The sequence below is a fragment of the Priapulus caudatus genome, unplaced genomic scaffold (assembly GCF_000485595.1).
Source record: "Priapulus caudatus unplaced genomic scaffold, Priapulus_caudatus-5.0.1 Scaffold819, whole genome shotgun sequence".
Lineage (NCBI taxonomy): Eukaryota > Metazoa > Priapulida > Priapulimorpha > Priapulimorphida > Priapulidae > Priapulus > Priapulus caudatus.
In genome coordinates this window covers 23,115-41,205 of record NW_014577880.1, presented here as the reverse complement: position 1 = coordinate 41,205, position 18,091 = coordinate 23,115, and the positions used below count along the sequence as shown (strand labels likewise).

Here is an 18,091-nt window from a genome sequence, read left to right as displayed (position 1 = left end):
TGTAGAGTGCATGTATAGCCGTGTGTAACTGTGTAGCTGTGTGTAGCAGTGTGTGTAAGTATGTGTAACTATGGGGCGTAGTGGAAGTGTTGGGTGTACTAGTAGGTGTGTAACTGTGTAGCTGTGTGTAGCAGTGTGTGTAAGTATGTGTAACTATGGGGCGTAGTGGAAGTGTTGGGTGTACTAGTAGGTGTGTAACTGTGTAGCTGTGTGTAGCAGTGTGTGTAAGTATGTGTAACTATGGGGCGTAGTGGAAGTGTTGGGTGTACTAGTAGGTGTGTAACTGTGTAGCTGTGTGTAGCAGTGTGTGTAAGTATGTGTAACTATGGGGCGTAGTGGAAGTGTTGGGTGTACTAGTAGGTGTGTAACTGTGTAGCTGTGTGTAGCAGTGTGTGTAAGTATGTGTAACTATGGGGCGTAGTGGAAGTGTTGGGTGTACTAGTAGGTGTGTAATTGTATTAGACGTGTGGTGACCATTGCATAGCTGTGTGATACTACTCTGAATGGGAAGGTATATTGCAGTTGAACACAAATGATAGTTGTCAATTCATGTTGCTGAATCCCACAGATGGCAGCACCTAGCCAGAGAACTGCACAGTGGATAGCGCTAGTCGGTCGCACGCTCGTAAAACTAATTGCTAACAAATTAATTAATTTGAGCTATCTTATTTGCTAATTGTTGTGTTGTCGCGCAGGAGATGATCAGATCTTTAAAGGAGACGGCATTCAACCCTTACGGACGTAAGGTGCTGCTGTACCTGCTCTCGCGCAGGGATCCTCTCTACTTTCACCCGGACGTTGTGAAGCTTCTACAGGATGGAGATAATAACAACACCAGGTGTGTGTGCATGTGTGTTTGCATGTGTGTGTGTGTGTGTGTGCGTGCGTTCGTGCGTGCGTGCGGCGTGGACATGTGTGTGCGTGCATGCGTGCGTGCGCATGTCTGTTCCTGTGAGAGGATACACAAAGAAATATAAAAACCTGGCAGCAAAACGAGGGCATGAACACTACCCGCTGGAAACCGATGTAAATTCTCGCGTTATTTACCGCAAAACATACCGACTTCAACGTGCCGTATCCAGTATCAGGGCCACCAGATCGTTTACGTTTAAACTTTGACTCTGTGCCTCTCGTATTAACTCTAATGTTTAATTGTCTTAATTTAATGTCTCCTAATGTTTGCCACGTACAAAGTACTGCGCACCGAAAAACTACACCAAACAAGTCTTTACTAAAAAAACTAGAGCAACAGGGTTTCGTCTGAGGGATAATTAGACAAAGGAGGCAATGGCCAGTTTGGGAAAAAAACGCACATGATGGATTCAAAGGTGTGCCACATGCACGCATGCTGACGCTGCAGGCAGGCGCAAGGAGAGAGGAAGAGGGGCAACTCGATCCCCCTCGCTGGTGGGTGGGGGGGGTTCTGGGGGTCTCCCCAGAAAAATTGTAAAAATTTGAATGTCACAGGAGTATTTTCACAACGGCGATGTTAAATTTGACAACGGCGGTGCGCCACTGTGCCTCTTATGTATAAGAAACCCTGTACTAATGCGACATTTACTCTGTGCAGTAAGAAGGACCAGGCATTGCGAGAGAATGAGCTTCGGGAGGGAGTCTCGGCTCCCGCTCTGAAGCTGATCGCCGATAACGCTGAGGAGATGGTGAAGGAAAAATCGCTGTGCTTTCTCGTTCTCACCATTCTCAATCATGCCGTGGGTAGGTTCACGAACGCGGCGTATAGCCACACCTCGAATTCTTAATGTTTTTGCAGGGCAGGGGAAGTGTCAATGGTATTATATTAAGCGATATATAGTTATATATTTATTATATTATATTATTATAATATAGCAAATATTTATATATATAATACTAAATACGTAAATACTAAATACACTTGGAGGCTAGCGTAATCATACGGAATTTTGTATATGTGTACTTTTTTGCTGGTTGATGGTTTGGGTTTTTGAATGTCTCTCGGTTCGAACGGACATCGAACGTTGTTAACAAATTACAGGTGATGTCCGGCCGGCGCTGGAAGCCATCGTCGATCTGTGTCAGCGGCCGTTCCAGACCGGCAAATCAGCAGAAAGCTTTCACATAGTCGAGCAAGCATCGGGCCACCTGGTGGTGAAACGTCTCATACAGAGCGACAAGGAGAGAATAGAGAAAGGACAGCGTGAGTATCATCCACTTCTCTAGATTAGTCAATTTATTAGTTATTATTATTTATTTAGTTATCCAATTAGTTGATTTGGATAGCTTCTTGTGACTCTGCTGCATTTAGTATGCTGATATCTTGTAACTTGACTAAGATAGAGGTTCAGAGAACGTCCCAAAGTTGAAAATTGAAGGTTGAAAAATGAAACTTGAGGTTCGTCCCTTGAAGTTGAAAATGCTTGGCTTGACGAGTTTTGTGACACGCTGGTTTTTACGTCGTTGGCTTTTATCTTCCAGCGAGTTTCTGTGAGATGCTGCTGGAGAGCTTACCGGAGGGCTGTCTGAAATCCTGGGTCTCATGTAACAGAGGTTCCTTCATCGTAGTCGCGTGAGTGCTCACACCGTGGCGCCACCTATGCGATGCCGCGTCGCCACAGTGGCGCCATCTCTATTTGACCTATTCTGAGATGTGTTTCAGAATATCGATGAGTTTTTTGTTAGCCGTTATTTTTTTAATTTCCTTTTTTATTATTGTTAAATATGTGAGATCTTGATCTGTTGATATAATAATACTTTATTAAGATTTAATACTGTTTCGCTTAGCAAGCTTGTTGCTTTGTTAGCTCGTAGCCCAATCGTCAGTGTGTAGAGAATGCAGTGTGCAATGTTCATAACGAATGGAAATCTTGCATCCAACCTTAGAACCTCATCTTTATCTATTACAGGCTTCTGGAGACAGAAATTCCAAGCGTGGTTGAAAAGGTAAAGAAAGAATTGACGGGATGTAAGAATATGCTGGGTAAATCTTCCTTCAAGGGTGCCGAAATATTGCTGGCAAAGCTCAAATGACATCTCTCTCTCTATCACTCCGTGGGCAAACAGGCAATGTAATTTACTAGAGCCCTGTTGCCATTTGTCAGCAGTATTGCCAGCCACCTTGGTTACGTTGCAAGCTATTGACACCAGGGCGTAATGGATGCGCTGGGGTTGTGTCTCTTGGTGTGTGTTTGTAAAAAAAAATTGAGCAGAAATGGTAAACAATGGTGATCTAAAAGTTCTAATAGGCATATTTCACAATGACCTGGATTGGCAGGAAGTTTATATTGAGATTAGGATGCGATAAAAGGATTTATTCCCTGCATGCGTGCATAGATCTACAAATGGTACATTGATCACATATTAACAATTATGTCAACAATTATGTTATGCAATGATACCGACGGATTGCTTGCTAAAGATGCAAGTTGCGTGACGACATAAATTTGGTTGAATTGTGATTTGACATCAAGCATCGTAATACAATGCAAAGTAAATGCTTATGTTTGTACATCATTATATGTGAATGTCAAGTCTGTAATTTATTGCAGGTCTCATTAAAATACTATATTTAATTGTATTGTATTGTATTGCTTTGTATTAAACTGGTGTCGATTCAAACATTTCCTTAGCAATTAAAACACTTACAATAACTAAAACATCTGAAGTCAAATAACAAATTAATATAATATGAAACGTTGTTTATAAAATCATGAACTCGCGTTGTAGATGCAGATATATCGATATACAATAAAAATGAAATATTGCTACCAAAAACTTACTAACAATATCAGAAGACGTGAACAAATCTCAATTTCTAAAACAACATTGCCCTTAATGACAACATTACACAATGTCGTATCAAAATAAATTTTGTTAATAAATTACTATTGCTGGGAACAATTACCCTAGTTCTTAACCTCTTGCGTTTACGTAAAGGGTATGTTAGAAGTATTGTGGAATGTGAATGTGAGTTTTAACCCTTTACAACAGCATTACTAGGAAGGCGGGATTTCTGTAATCTCGTGCTAAGTGTCCCTCTTATTCGTGCATGCTGGATATAAAACGACAACTGTGCAGCGCATGTGCCACACCGAATGCAAGCTGTGCCGTGACGTGAGCCGTGACTTGTATTGTGATCACAGATGCAGTGAGTGAGTAAGTGGAGATAGTAAGTGCTGGCCATACGGGCACGGTCGCCGTGCAGTCCGTCGTGACCTGTCATGCATAGTAGCCCCTGTCGTATTGCATGCTACCAAAGGCATCGTCTTCCTCCACATCACTGCCAAAAGATACACAAAAGATATATTACCTAACGGAGTGTGCACAGAAGAGAAACCCTTCCCTCATCATTAACCTGAAATTCATTAATTTATTAATTATTGCAATCAGGTTATGCTTCTCCTTCTGCAGTTCCTACTGCTAACCCAAAGCCAGCTCAAGTAACGCACCCTAGTGAACACACGGATAGTTAATGAAGCTAACGCTTCTAGTGGAACATTCTAGATCACATACAGATGGTTGCGCCGCCAACGCTCCTACTGGAATATTCCAGATCACATACAGACAGTTGCGCAGCTAACGCTTCTAGTGGATCATTCTAGATCACATACAGGCGGTTGATGAATCCACGTCTGCTCTGCAGTCGTCGTATCCTCGTTATAAGCAGGATCGTTGCCGTTACCGCGACAACAAACAGACCTAGCATCCCGCATGAGATACCTGCAGACAGAAGTAAAAACTGTTCAACGGAGCAAAACCGTGCGGAACACTACATCGAGACACAATCACGCTTCAGCTGTTAGTGAGGGAATACCGGTTCTATCTTCACACGTTCATGTGACAATAGAACATCGCGGCAATGCCGTCGCAAATTCTCATGACAAGAGAGCAGAATCCTAGCCCCATATTCACGTGACAAGAAATGTCGAGAAGAATCGAGGGGAAGGATCTCAATTGATTATTACTTGATACACGTATCCAGGGGTAGAATTTAACCTTTGAACACGGGAGTCCGCAGCAAAATGAGGGAGTCCGCAGTCTGAAGGTCAAAATTAAAGATATTAACAATAACACACGTGTGCTTATTTTGAAGATTCATGCGATTGCAGGTCTGCCAAATTTTCTTTGAACATTTGCTGAAAAAATACGGTAATTCTGCGAGGCCGTGTTCTGGAACGAGTAGTTAGTGTGGCAGAAATTTCAGGGAGTCACACAGACTCCTGCATATGTCAAATCAGGGAGTCCGACAGTAAATCAGGGAGTATTTGACTCCAGACTCCCGTTAATTTCGCACCCTGCTTATCACACAGACATGGAAGCGAGACCACAACACTGAGTGACATCTCGTACCTAAGACTGCATCACTTGAATGACCCTGAGCCTTGCCTATCGCGGTCGGATGGTCACTGCTGACAGCACCACCTGGAATCGGTCCGGTGTCGCTCATTTCTACAGCTGTCGAACTTTCTTCTACAATCGACGAAAACATTCGAGTTCCGTCTGAAACCACAAAGAAATTTTAGCAAGCCGCAACTTTTTCAATTTACATGCCACATAGGGTATAAATAATTGAAGTTTAGAATGTAAAAATGTGCCGACATGAATTGATGAGTATGTTATGATCACACGGACTTAATTCCATTAGTAATGAGGAACATATTGACTACAACGTTTAGAGTGTAAGACAGTGCCTACTTCTATTAGTGACTATTACTGCTGTTGCTGCAGTTGCTATTACTACTACTACTACTACTACTACTACTACTACTACTACTACTAACAGTACTACTAATAGTAGTAGTGGTAGTAGACTGTGAGAAAACTGACACAAACTACTCATTCAAATACAATTAAAATATTATTTGCTGTAATGCACATTATAAATCATCATAGCTCACAGATACCTTCATTTACACTAAACAACCATTTTTACTCACACTTACTCATAATGAAGTTAATTTCATGTGAATGATAGTCATTCCCAATCTTGTCTTGACAGTTTATATAAAAAAAGTAGGTTTCATTGGTCTTTAGTCCTGGAAGAAATGTATTAGAAATAAACCAACTGCAATTAAGACCAATTAAAAAGCGATTCTGTTAATTTCAATAAATAGTTCCGCATAAACCTTTCACATGCTCGGGCCATTCTTACGTATGTGGCTAATAATAATATAACGCTAACTTACTAGTCGAAAAGCACAAATTGTTACCGGATACGATAGAAGAAACTTACCGGCAATTGAAAAGGATTCTGGCTTTATGTCCTGCAAAACCTGCACAGTGTTTAGAGCCGCGACCAGTCCGTAGACTGCATCACAGCTGATGGAGTCGATCTGAGGTGTCAGCGACCATCGTACAACTGCCGTGGTGCGTGACACATCACTCGCAGTGACGGTCACGTTGAAGTTGGAATCTTGAATTGTCCTTGCTGTAGGCAATGCTGCATTGAACAGGAACAATCTACATTAGCAAACACCATTAGTTCTGCTTCTTCTTCCACTGATACGATCATATGTATCTGTGTACACACTACACAGAACAGAGCCTCGTGTAGTGCACTGGCAGTATACATTGTCATTGCATTTTGGGAGCAGTATCTGAGACTATGTTAGTATGGCTGAAAAGGTCTATGTCCCCCAGGGTACTGCCGGAACGTACCCTGGGTATGGTCCGGATACGAAACGTAACCCTGGTACTATCTAATATGCCGGACCGTACCTCGCCTACTCCCACTAACGTGAGTCTAGGCAAGTCGCCTTACACCATAACTCCCCTAACCCTAACGCCTAACCAAAACCACTAACTAACCATAATCACAAAATGAAATAGGTTACCAAGGTAGCGTTCCGGTATAAATCCGGACGCAGTACTCAGGTACGTTCCGGCAGTACCCTGGGGGACATAGACCCCATGAGCGTTAGTATGTCAGTGTGTCAATTTACAATTGTGCAGAAAAGAAGAGGTCTAGGAACTAGAAATGGAACTTGGAAGGGTCACAGGACGTGACACATCACAATATAAATTACATCATTAAAGTATTACATGTCATTATAAATTACATGTCTACGCAAAGACATCACAAAGAATACAAATTCTATCATACCAAAGCATAGCTCTAGTACTATAGCCCGCGTACAGTTGCCGCAGGTTGCCTGGGGCAACTGCACGCGGGCTATATATACTTAGTACTGACTACTATAGTAGTACGGCCATACTAAGGAGAGCTAACCCATTCGGGCCACCTTAAAAAGCGTCAATAAAATATAATGCTAACTAAATACGAAATCTATGTTATCTGACAAATTCTTTCAGTGTTTCTATACTCCTCTTTCATCCTATATCGCCAACTAGTTTTCCTGTAAATTGCCTTCCAAATCCAACGTGGCAGACTCATAATATTATGGCGCGCGGCGGCCATTGCTGCTCTCGCTGTCGATCATGTTGCACGCTTACACTGTATATAGTAGTAGTAGTGTAAGCTTATAAGGTATAGTATATATACTATGTGTGTAAGTTTATATATATATATTATAGTATATATCAGGGCGGATTCAGGACGTATTTTGCCGGTATTGGGAGAAGTACGAGTCTAAGTAGTTTCAAAGAGCCCTTCGAAAATTTTGCGCTAAAAAAATACAGAAAGACAATTTTGATGGAATTAGGCTATATTCTTTATTTGTTTTCATTTTCCTCTGATTCATTCATACGGACTTGAAGGAAATCAAAATTTTTACATGGTAACAAAACTAGCTTTGATATCTGAAAAAAGAAGGGAAGTGCTTGAATCATTCTGCAGTAATTGCTGTATGCAAAGCGCAGGCAAAATGAAGCAGAAATCAAATTCCATATGATTTTTAGGCTATTGCTGGTTGACTAAAATGTGTGCTCAAATAGTGCTCATTTTTGTGCCCAGGAACCGCTTGAAATTTTGAAATTTCCTGGGGGAGGCCCCCCAGACCCCCGCCATCTGCTTCAGCGCATAACGGCACCCACCGTGGGGTGGTGTGCCCTTTTTCGGGGGATGTGCCCTTAAAATCTGGTAAAATACTGTCTAGCTTCAGCCCCGGATCCGCCCCTGTATATACACTATATATATAAGTGTAAGCGTGCAAAAGTGAGCCACGAGAGCAATGCCAATGGCCGCCGCAGTTCAAGGATAAAGAACATGGGTCCCAATAAAACCAATGTCATTTACATCAATATAAATATAATATTATATCAATATAAAGGTTTAGGTTTAATAATATGGTTAGGGTTATTGTTACTGTTACTGTTAGGGTTAGGCCGATGAAAGTTGATGTCATGGTTCTCGTCAGCTAGCGCGCCCGCATCAAATTTTACTCTCCCGCACCAAAAAAGTTCAAACACTCATCGCTTGACGAAATTCCCGCATCAAAAAGTCCCATATGAAATTCCGCGCCTCAAAAAATCAACAATTCTAACAGTCAGCACTAACATGTATGGAAGACAAACAGTAAAAATTTGAGTAAAAACTGTCAACAAAGAAGTTGGTTTGTAGATGAAAGATGAATGTTGATCTAAATCCCTCATCAAAATCTCAACAATGCCTGACGAGAACCATGAAATCAACTTTCATCGGCATTAGGGATAGGGTTAGATATATCATATGGTTCCACGTAGGATTTGGACGGAATTTACAGGAAACTGTCGGCAGTAATAGGTGAAAGAGAGTATAGAAACATTAAGAATGGTAGTAAATAGATTTCGTATTTAGTTAGCATTATATTTTATTGAAACGCTTCAAGTGCCTGTGAGCTAACCAAACCAAAGCACAACTTGAACTTACACATTTCAGCTATCTGAAACAACAAGAAGAGTAAAATTGATCTCATATTGCTACAACTTCATGCGTTATTTGGCAACGTAGACAAATATCCTGCATTTCACCATAGATATAGAATGCTAGATCTTATATCAAGAATGATCATGAATGATATATATAGAATTCTGTATCTATGATGTTTTCACATATGTAAGCTGACATTTTAGGCGCGATAGCGGCGCCATCTGTATGTAAGATTTTCAAGATTCAAGATTTTTTATTCGTGCTAAACGGATAACTCAGACAGTGCACAATTAAACAGTTGTAACTTTGTTATTATAAAGCACCGGTATGGCGAAAAGACCTTTCGGTCATCTAGTCAGCCATACACATTAGTTAAAGTACATAAATTATTACATTCCAAGACACGATGTTGAATGATATTAGCTATACATGATATGATCTGATACAACAGCACATACAATTCATCACAATACACAACGTTGTACTACGTGCAATACACGACGTTATATTATATTACTATACATGACATGACATGACATTAAACAATACAACACGATACAACACATTACAATTAGACCAATTTTATAAAACGTATGACATTACAAGATATGATGATATATGATGTTTACATATAAACATGACCTGATCAGATGATTACAACACATACAAACCATTACAATACCAGACGTAATACAATCTACAATACATGCCATGATATGACAATATGATACATAAGATATTACAAGACATGATGATATATGACATATAATATTTACATTACATAGCGTGGTATGGCATTACGACACATAGTAAAACATAAGTTTATAATTACAAAAAACAAAACAAACAACAACATTACGTACGTTACATTACTTTACATATATGTATATATACAATTTGATCTTATGTATGAGACACCGGATAGACTATATACACTGGTAAAAAATAAATATAATATAGATATAATTTGATATTAATTTGCATACCTTACTATATATAAATATCTTCAATTTAATACAATAGTTACTACGTATATTATTAATTAAGAAATTTCTTAAGATTAAATTTAAAGGAATTTAGATTGTTAACTTTTATTGATTGCGGTATATCGTTCCAGCACTTTACTCCTTTGAATTTTAGTGTGTTTTGTCCTAATGATGTTAGAGTACGAGGGAGATGATATTGAGAGTGAACTGAATAACGGTGTAATATAAGGATGAATATCAACCTTTAATAAAGTATGCTCTATATAAGATCGGTAGTTTATTATTGTGAAATTTATGCATAAATTTCCCAAGTTCCCAAAGTATAGATGTCTTCTAGTTTCAATAGATTTAGTTTTTATAATATTGAGTAACATGTTCTTGATATTTCCCGAACGCTATATATTTTATTATTTTATTGTGAATAACTCTTACTGGATGTAGAAATATATTTAGGTGATGATGCCCAGCTCAGCACTGCATAATGTAGATATGGGTATGCTAAAGCATAATAAACCTGAAGGAGAGTAGATGTATCTGTATAATGTCTTAGTCTAGATATATTCCAGCCACTTTAGCAAGTTTTGTACTGAGAACCTTTATATGCGATGACGCATTTTAAATTATTATCTATATATCCACCCAAATATTTTATTGATTGTGTCTGTTCTATGCTCGTGGTTGTCGATTGGTAATATTAAATAAGTTTCTATTAATTTTTTATTTGGATATGATCATGTATTTCGTCTTACCATAGTTTATTGAGAGCCTATTAGCCAGCATCCAATTATTCAATCTTATCTATCTCCACATTTACTATATTTCCAGATCCATATGTTATCTTCCGAAATAAATAAATTGGTATCATCAGCAAACATCTAGTGTTAAAGGCAGATGCATTAGGTAGGTCATTCATATAAATTAGGAAAAGTAATGGTTCTAAAGTCGATCCGTTGAGGAACCCCACACGTAATATCAACCAGATTAGATTTCACATTACTATGAGATGATGAAACTGCTTCCTATTTTTTAAGTAATTTTCAAACAGACTTTAATCCTACCCCCCTAATTCCGTAATGTTCTAATTTACCTAGTAATATACTGTAGGTAGGTTAAATAACTCTAATCTTGTATCTTGTATCTTGGGGTCCCTCTCTTGTATTTCACAAGGCACAGATTCTCTTGCATGTGCGGCGGGAAATCCTGTAGATAAGGAAATTCTGTCTACAAGTTAGCATTAATTAACTTACTTTCTCTAATTGATAATGCCTTTCTAACATATTCTAGTGCTGGTTTTAGTATTTTTGGGTCATCACTTTTCCAATCTTCTACCCGTTCCCCTTAATTATACCCTCTATATATCTTACACGAGTATAAATGTTCCAAATTTTCTTTTTTCATTTCGTCACATAAATCACATCTATCCTTACTGTGTCTAATGATGTTACCAGAGATGTTACGTACATACTCAGCGGTATATGGTTATGTTTATATATTATAACAGTGGTTCACGTCGAAGACTTGTGATAAGCTATTATAACATTGGGCCACCATATTACCACTAATCGATGTGTGACCCATATAGTAGATAGTGTAATATAGTAGTTTACTAGTTAGACTATAATACGGGTATCTCTATATATTTCTATGGTATAACCCTCTATACTACTGGGCCTGTCAGACATGCAGCACCATGCAAAATACAACAGTTGAGCTTTTACATCAGGGGTTCTTAACCTGTGGTCAATGTACTTATTTGTGGTGCGCAGATGGGCTTCAGGGGGTCCGCAAAGCAGGCGCATACAAATTTTGTGTTTATGTGCTTATGTGCATTTTTCTGGGGAAGAGTCCGTAGCTTTCACCAGATTCTTAAAAAAGTCCATGACTCAAAAAGGTTAAGAAACACTGTCTTACACCCAAGCCAGTGAGCGTATATATATATATATATATATATATATATAATATATATATAATATATATATTATACAACTTATATATATATATATATATATATATATATATATATATATGCACAACACGTACGTAAACAACTTTACCAGCGGAGCTTGAAAAAATACATATCACGTGCCCTAGCTGGCCGAGTACGTACATATACAGCACACAGTGCGTTAGCTGTAAATCTTAATTAAATATAACCTAGAGCAGTGGTACTTAACCTCTTTTTGAGTCATGGACCCCTTTGAGAATCTAGTGAAAGCTACGAAGCCCTCCCAAAAAAATGCTCATAAGCACATAAACACAAAGTGATTATGTGCGCCTGGTTCACGGACCCCCTGAAGCCCAACTACGCGCACCTCAAAGGGGTCCATGAAACACATGTTAAGAAACCATGACCTAGAGTTAAATGCAAGCATTTATTGACATATAGTTTGTCAATCCTCTTTAAATTTTGTAAAAGGGCCGTTAAATAAAATTTTTATCGAAAAAAAACAACAAATAAAATGGAAAACGTAAGATGGAAGGTGTTCGATGTAACACGGCGCCATCTAGTGTCTCATCTCACTCTGTGATGCGTAGTTACAGCGCCACCTACTGTCTCATATCTCACACTGCAGCATGTGTATAACCAATACCAACAGTCGGATGTATCCCTGATCTACCGATCTATAGCAGGTTATCAGCATTAGTGGCTATATACGACATCAGCGACATTATGTGACATTTATTATTATTATTATTAAATCTTTATTGCATGTAATTCAGATAAAAATACATGTACTGACGACAGTTTTTTTCATGGAGAATGCATTTAACTATGCATATGTGAACGTCAATGAACGCCGCGACCACTGCTGCTACTGTTGTTACTGCCGCCGCGGCCGCCGCTGCTGCTGCTCCTGTTGCTACTGCCGCCGCCGCGGCTGCTGCTGCTGCTGCTGCTGCTGCCGTTCTGGTGAACAGCTGGGACTCTCCACACAGGGAAGGGCGCTGGCGCGGGGGAAAGGGACCTAGAGAGAGCGAGAGAGAAGCTGATCGAGGGCTATTTCGAGCAGCTCGCACTCGCGCACTGTAGACTCAACTTCACATCTGCTACCGGCACCGCACGCGCACACGCACACGCACACGCACACGCACACACACACACACGCATACATACAGACGCTATACACCATCTCTCTCTATATAGCTGTGTAGTGAGGTAGCCTGCCGCTCCAGTTGAAGGAGTGAGAGAGAGAGAGAAAGACGTAGTGTGAGGACACGCCGCTGCTAGTACTGCGCGTCCACGACTGAAACATTCCCCTCCGCGCTGAAACATGCCCGGAAGTGCTGGAGTCACATCTGAGGCGGATAGGGTTAGTGCGTGATTGATTTACGTCCACTAGATAGTCGCCCGTGAGTATATGTCGGTCGTTGATCGAGTCGGGCAAGTGCGCGCGCGTGTGTGTGTGTGTGTCTGTGTGTGCGTCTGTGTGTGTGTCTGGGTCTGTATCTGTGTCTGTGTCTGTGTCTGTGTCTGTGTGTTTGTCTGAGTGTGAGTGTGAGTGTGTGTGTGTGTGTGTGTGTGTGTGTGTGTGTGTGTGTGTGTGTGTGTGTGTGAGAGCATGTAAATGAGAGTTATGAAGACTGTAATGAAAAGTTATGAAGAGCTGTGTGAAAGTTATGAAGACTGTTGAGCTTATGAAGACTGTGTGAAAGTGTTAATGAAAGAGTGCAAGTATATGAAGATTATGAAGCTGTATGAAGTATGATATGGTAAGTTAATGAAGTACTGTTGTGAGTTATGAAAGATGACTGTGTGAAGTTATGAAGATGTATGAAGTTATGAAGACTGTGTGAAGTTATGAAACTGTGTGAAGTTATGAAACTTAGAGTTATGCTGTGAAGTTGAAGATGGAATAAGACTGTGTGAATGGTCATTTGTCATCGTCATCGTCACCGTTAATTTCTTTAACAGGAATAGGTTAATTTAAGTTAGTTGAGTTAAGCCCTTTGTTATGTGTCGATGAATGATTTTTGAATGACTACATAGTCTTCTGCTGGATATGTTCGATACTAAGTTGACCCATGGTGTAATGCTCGCGTGCGCGAGCGTGTGTGTATGTGTGTGTGTGTGTTGTAATGTGTGTGTGTGTGTTTGTATGTGTGTGTGTGTGTGTTTGTATGTGTGTGTGTGTGTGGTGTGTTGTGTTGCTGGTGTGTGTGTGTGTGCGTGTGTGTGTATGCGTGTGTGCGTATGTGTGCGTGTGTGTGTGTGCGCGTGTATGTGTGTATGTGTGTGTGTGTGTATGTGTGTGTGTGTGTGTGTGTGTGTGTGTGTGTGCGTGCGTGCGTGCGTAGCGTGTGTGCGTGCGTGCGTGCGTGCGTGCGTGTGTGTGTGCACGATGTCGGGGTTAGTTGATCTATGGCTATGAAGTCACAATGACAGTACGACATACGATATAATCAGGAGTGAATAATAATAGATTATATAATAATCTAATAAATTACAATCACAGTGGGAACGTTGTTGCCGGTGCCAAAAGTTGCCTGCTAGCCTAGAATCCAGACAGGCGTAGACGTCTAATTATAGGAATAGAGCCTCAGTCTGCGACACCTCCACCGCGAACATTCGAGCAGCAGCGTCCTGTGAGGCACTTAATTGTGATGGAGATTTCATCTCAGATACATATCCTGGAAGAAGTTGTCTCAAGAAAGAGTTGTCTCAGCATCACTGCACTTAGTGTAGTTAGTGGCATGACATGTCTTACATCACGTTCCGCTCTCACTGTGCAGTTTTTATCCGCTCCTACGCACACACAACAAAACATTAGTTTTTTTACAGGCTAATAACAATCCGCATTCGGTATCAAAGAAGATGAATATAATTGGTCAAATAATTGACCAATGAGCATTGACCGATCAGTGATGTGACATGAATACGTTCTCTAACGCAATCGCACCGCCTCACTCATCTTTTGGGAATTATTCTACGGCCAGCGCGACCAATATATTTCTAGCGAATATTTATTTGATGTTGCGAACGTTGAAATGAACCAACATTCCTTTGAGGCTAGCTTAAAATCTGTCTGTGTTGTGTTGGCGGTATATATATAAGTTGCCAAACTGCCAGACTTGGCGGTTTCACCATATTTCAGCATGTCAGTGACGTCACTGCGCGGCCGAAAAAAATAGTGATTTCACGTAAAACATCTCGTCTGTCGGGAGAATTAAGTCTCCTGTTAATCCATCATGGCCAGGTCCACTGTTGCCAAGTAAGCGGCGACGCGTCACCGCGTAGTTATGTGAAGGTCTGTCACGTCGATGGAAGCTGTGTATCATCCATGATTCAGCTGTGTTTACGCGTTCCGCTTTTACCGATATATAGGCCCTATATGTGTGCCGGCGTAAACATATCTAGCGGCTACAGAATTGTAACGCAGCCCGTAGAGATTTCTATAGATATAGGCAGGCGGGCGGGGGGACCGGATGGACGGACGGGCGAAGCGGACGGACGAACGGACGGGCGGACGGGCGGGTGGCGGGCGGACTGACAGGCGGACGGTATATATGTGTGGAAAAAGTGGAGAGGGTGAAGTAGCAGACGAGAGAGAGAGAGAGCGCGCGTGAGAGAAGATAGCGCCAATAGAGAGAGAGAGAGAGCGAGAGCGAGCGCGCGAGAGAGAAAGAGAGAGAAGAGAGAGAGAGAGAGAAAGAGAAGAGAAATAAAATAGAAAAAAAACAAATAAGAGTAAGAATAGATAGATAAATAGAGATGAATAGATAGATGATAGATAGATAGATTAGATAGATAGATAAGATAGATAGATAGATAGATAGATAGATAACGATAGATAGATAGATAGATAGATAGATAGAATAGATAGATAGATAGATAGATGATAGATAGATAGATAGATAGATAGTAGATAGATAGATAGAATAGATAGATAGATTAGATAGATAATAGATAGATAGATAGATAGATAGATAGATAGATAAGATAGATAAGATAGATAGATAGATACGATAGTATAAATAGATAGATAGATATAAATATAGATGTAGATAGATAGATAGATAGATAGATAAAGTGCGCGCGCATTATTTCCAAAGTGGATCACGGCATTAGACGGTGGCTTCTGGGTTGGCCGTGTCCCAACCTGGGACATAGGAATTCAATCCAGAATTTTTCGCGAAGGATGTGGTGCTGTTCTACAGTAAGGCCGCGATTTTCCTCCACTTATTATTATTATTATTATTATTATTATTATTAGTGCTTTATTAGTACTAATTAGTTTCGCGGAAGGTGACATGAGAAGATAACGAGTTGCTAGTCGGGGGTCACTATGACGACACGGTGACGTCGATCACCAGTGATCCGACACCGACAGACAAACTCTAACTTGTGTTTTTCTTTCGGAATTCGAGACGTTGAAATGAAATGCGAAGCGTTTTGTAAACGTAAACCTATGTGATTAACATGTTTCCGTTTTTGTAGATATTTTTAACGTGTCTGTGTGTGTGTATGAGCGAGGAGAGAGAGAGAGCGAAGCTCTGGTTTACTAGTTGCCAACTAAAGTGTCTATAGTACTGTATATATATATATATATTACTATATGTTGCCTCGCGCACGTACAGTCGGATAGCGGGACCAGTCCATTGTATAAAAGCTAAACAGAGACATGGTCTAAATTATCTGTAAGAAAAACAATGTGTATGTGTGTGTGTGTGTGTGTGTGTGTGTGTTGTGTGTGTGTGTATGTGTGTGTGTTCGTGTGTGTGTGCGTGTGTGTGTGCGTCGTGTGTGTGTGTGTGTGTGTGTGTGGTGTGTGGTGTGTTGTGTGTGTGTGTGTGTGAGTGTGTGTGTGAGAGAGAGGAGAGAGAGAGGGGGGAGAGCGGGAGAGAGAGAGAGAGAAAGGAAGGATCTGTGGCTTGCTGCTACAAAACTCTGCATGAGTTTAACATCTGTTTCGGCACTACAGAATAACACGCAGGCAGAGAGAATGTATTTATACGCGCCCGGCTAATACCGCTTGTATGGTTAGGTTGTTGACTCGTACGGAGCGAGCGATTTACGATTTGCAAATCTGTCATTTCTTAAATTAAAAATAACCGTCACCGCAAGGTGTCAAATTGGCTACGCGATTACCCCCTCGCACACCGACACACCACCTCTCTCTCGCGCGTCGTCTCTCTCTCTCTCTCTCTCTTCTCTCTCTCTCGTCTCCACTACTCTCTTTCTCTCTCTCTCTCTCTCATCTCTCTCTCTTCTCATACAGGCACGCGCCCAGCAAACACGGAACATTCTCGTAACATTTGCTGGAGGTTCTAGTTTTGTTACATTAGCCAAAAATATTCTAAGAACATTCCCATATCGTTATGCATTGATTGGTTTTACTTGGTGAGAGAGTTATGTTCTTGGAATGTTTCTCGTACATTCGCTGGAGGTTCTAGTTTTGGTCACATTAGCCAAAAATATTCTAAGAACATTCCATATCGTTATGCATTCATTGGTTTTACTTGGTGAGAGAGTTATGTTCTTGGAATGTTTCTCGTAACATTCGCTGGAGGTTCTAGTTTAGTTACATTAGCCAAAAATATTCTAAGAACATTCCCATATCGTTATGCATTTATTGGTTTTACTTGGTGAGGGAGTTATGTTCTTGGAATGTTGCGAAAACGTTAACGCGTTCTCGGATGGGTTCGAAACTCCTAATTGCCGTTTTTGTGATGTTGCAACTATAGCACAGGTATCAAATGTATTTTTGTTTATGATTCATCAGATCATATGATCATTTTTGGGAGATTACTGTTGGGAGATAAATGTCTCGAGGCTACGGGTACGGCAGTACATTTGCGCATGCGTCGCTTTCCCACAAAATAATGCCGTTGGAAATTAATTCACGATTTAATTCACGATTAAGATTTCTTGATGAGCTAAGAAACACTCGGATTTGAAGTATGAAAATGAACATTATTGTGCCAGCTAGCCTACACCAGTTCGTTGGGATTGATTGTCAGTTCTAATGCGAAATATAGAAAGCAAAAGGTTTACACCATAGATTAATTTGGGTACTATAACACGCGTATATAAGATAGCCGAGTCGGTTTAGAGTTAGTGTTAGAGTTAGGGTTAGGGTTGGGGTTGGGGTTGGGGTTGGGGATAGGGTGACTGTTTGTACTTGTGTGTGGGACTGCCGTACCCGTAGCCTCGAGACATTAAGATACGGCTGCAGCGCACACATACACCCACGCGCGCCGTGTGCACACACACGAGCGCACGCGCATATACGCGCATGCGCGCGCGCACACACACACACACACACACCATACACATACTTTCTTCTCTCTGCTCTCTCCTCCTCTCTCTGCTTATATTTTCTAG

At 40.6% G+C, this 18,091-nt stretch overlaps 3 protein-coding genes across 3 annotated transcripts in view; 2 read left to right on the top strand and 1 right to left on the bottom strand.

The window, feature by feature from the left end:
• Window positions 1–3,553, top strand: part of LOC106813749 (pumilio domain-containing protein KIAA0020 homolog) — a 15,971-nt gene extending 12,418 nt beyond the window's left edge. The window contains exons 10-14 of the mRNA XM_014817968.1: window positions 696–838; window positions 1,571–1,716; window positions 2,015–2,176; window positions 2,455–2,545; window positions 2,883–3,553. Coding sequence (XP_014673454.1) covers window positions 696–838; window positions 1,571–1,716; window positions 2,015–2,176; window positions 2,455–2,545; window positions 2,883–3,006 — 666 coding nt within the window. The 3' untranslated portion in view covers window positions 3,007–3,553. The remainder of the gene's footprint in view (window positions 1–695; window positions 839–1,570; window positions 1,717–2,014; window positions 2,177–2,454; window positions 2,546–2,882) is intronic.
• A 100-nt stretch (window positions 3,554–3,653) lies between these two features.
• On the bottom strand, window positions 3,654–9,004 carry LOC106813755. Its single transcript, XM_014817976.1, has 6 exons — window positions 8,783–9,004; window positions 6,209–6,415; window positions 5,919–6,011; window positions 5,326–5,475; window positions 4,587–4,695; window positions 3,654–4,255 (listed from the first exon to the last, which is right to left on the bottom strand). The coding sequence occupies exons 1-6, from the start codon at window positions 8,826–8,828 to the stop codon at window positions 4,195–4,197; spliced, it is 666 nt and encodes a 221-aa protein (XP_014673462.1). The 5' UTR covers window positions 8,829–9,004; the 3' UTR covers window positions 3,654–4,194.
• Window positions 9,005–12,758: 3,754 nt separating this feature from the next.
• The window catches only part of LOC106813748, a 19,440-nt gene continuing 14,107 nt past the window's right edge, over window positions 12,759–18,091 (top strand). The window contains exon 1 of the mRNA XM_014817967.1: window positions 12,759–13,079. Coding sequence (XP_014673453.1) covers window positions 13,041–13,079 — 39 coding nt within the window. The 5' untranslated portion in view covers window positions 12,759–13,040. The remainder of the gene's footprint in view (window positions 13,080–18,091) is intronic.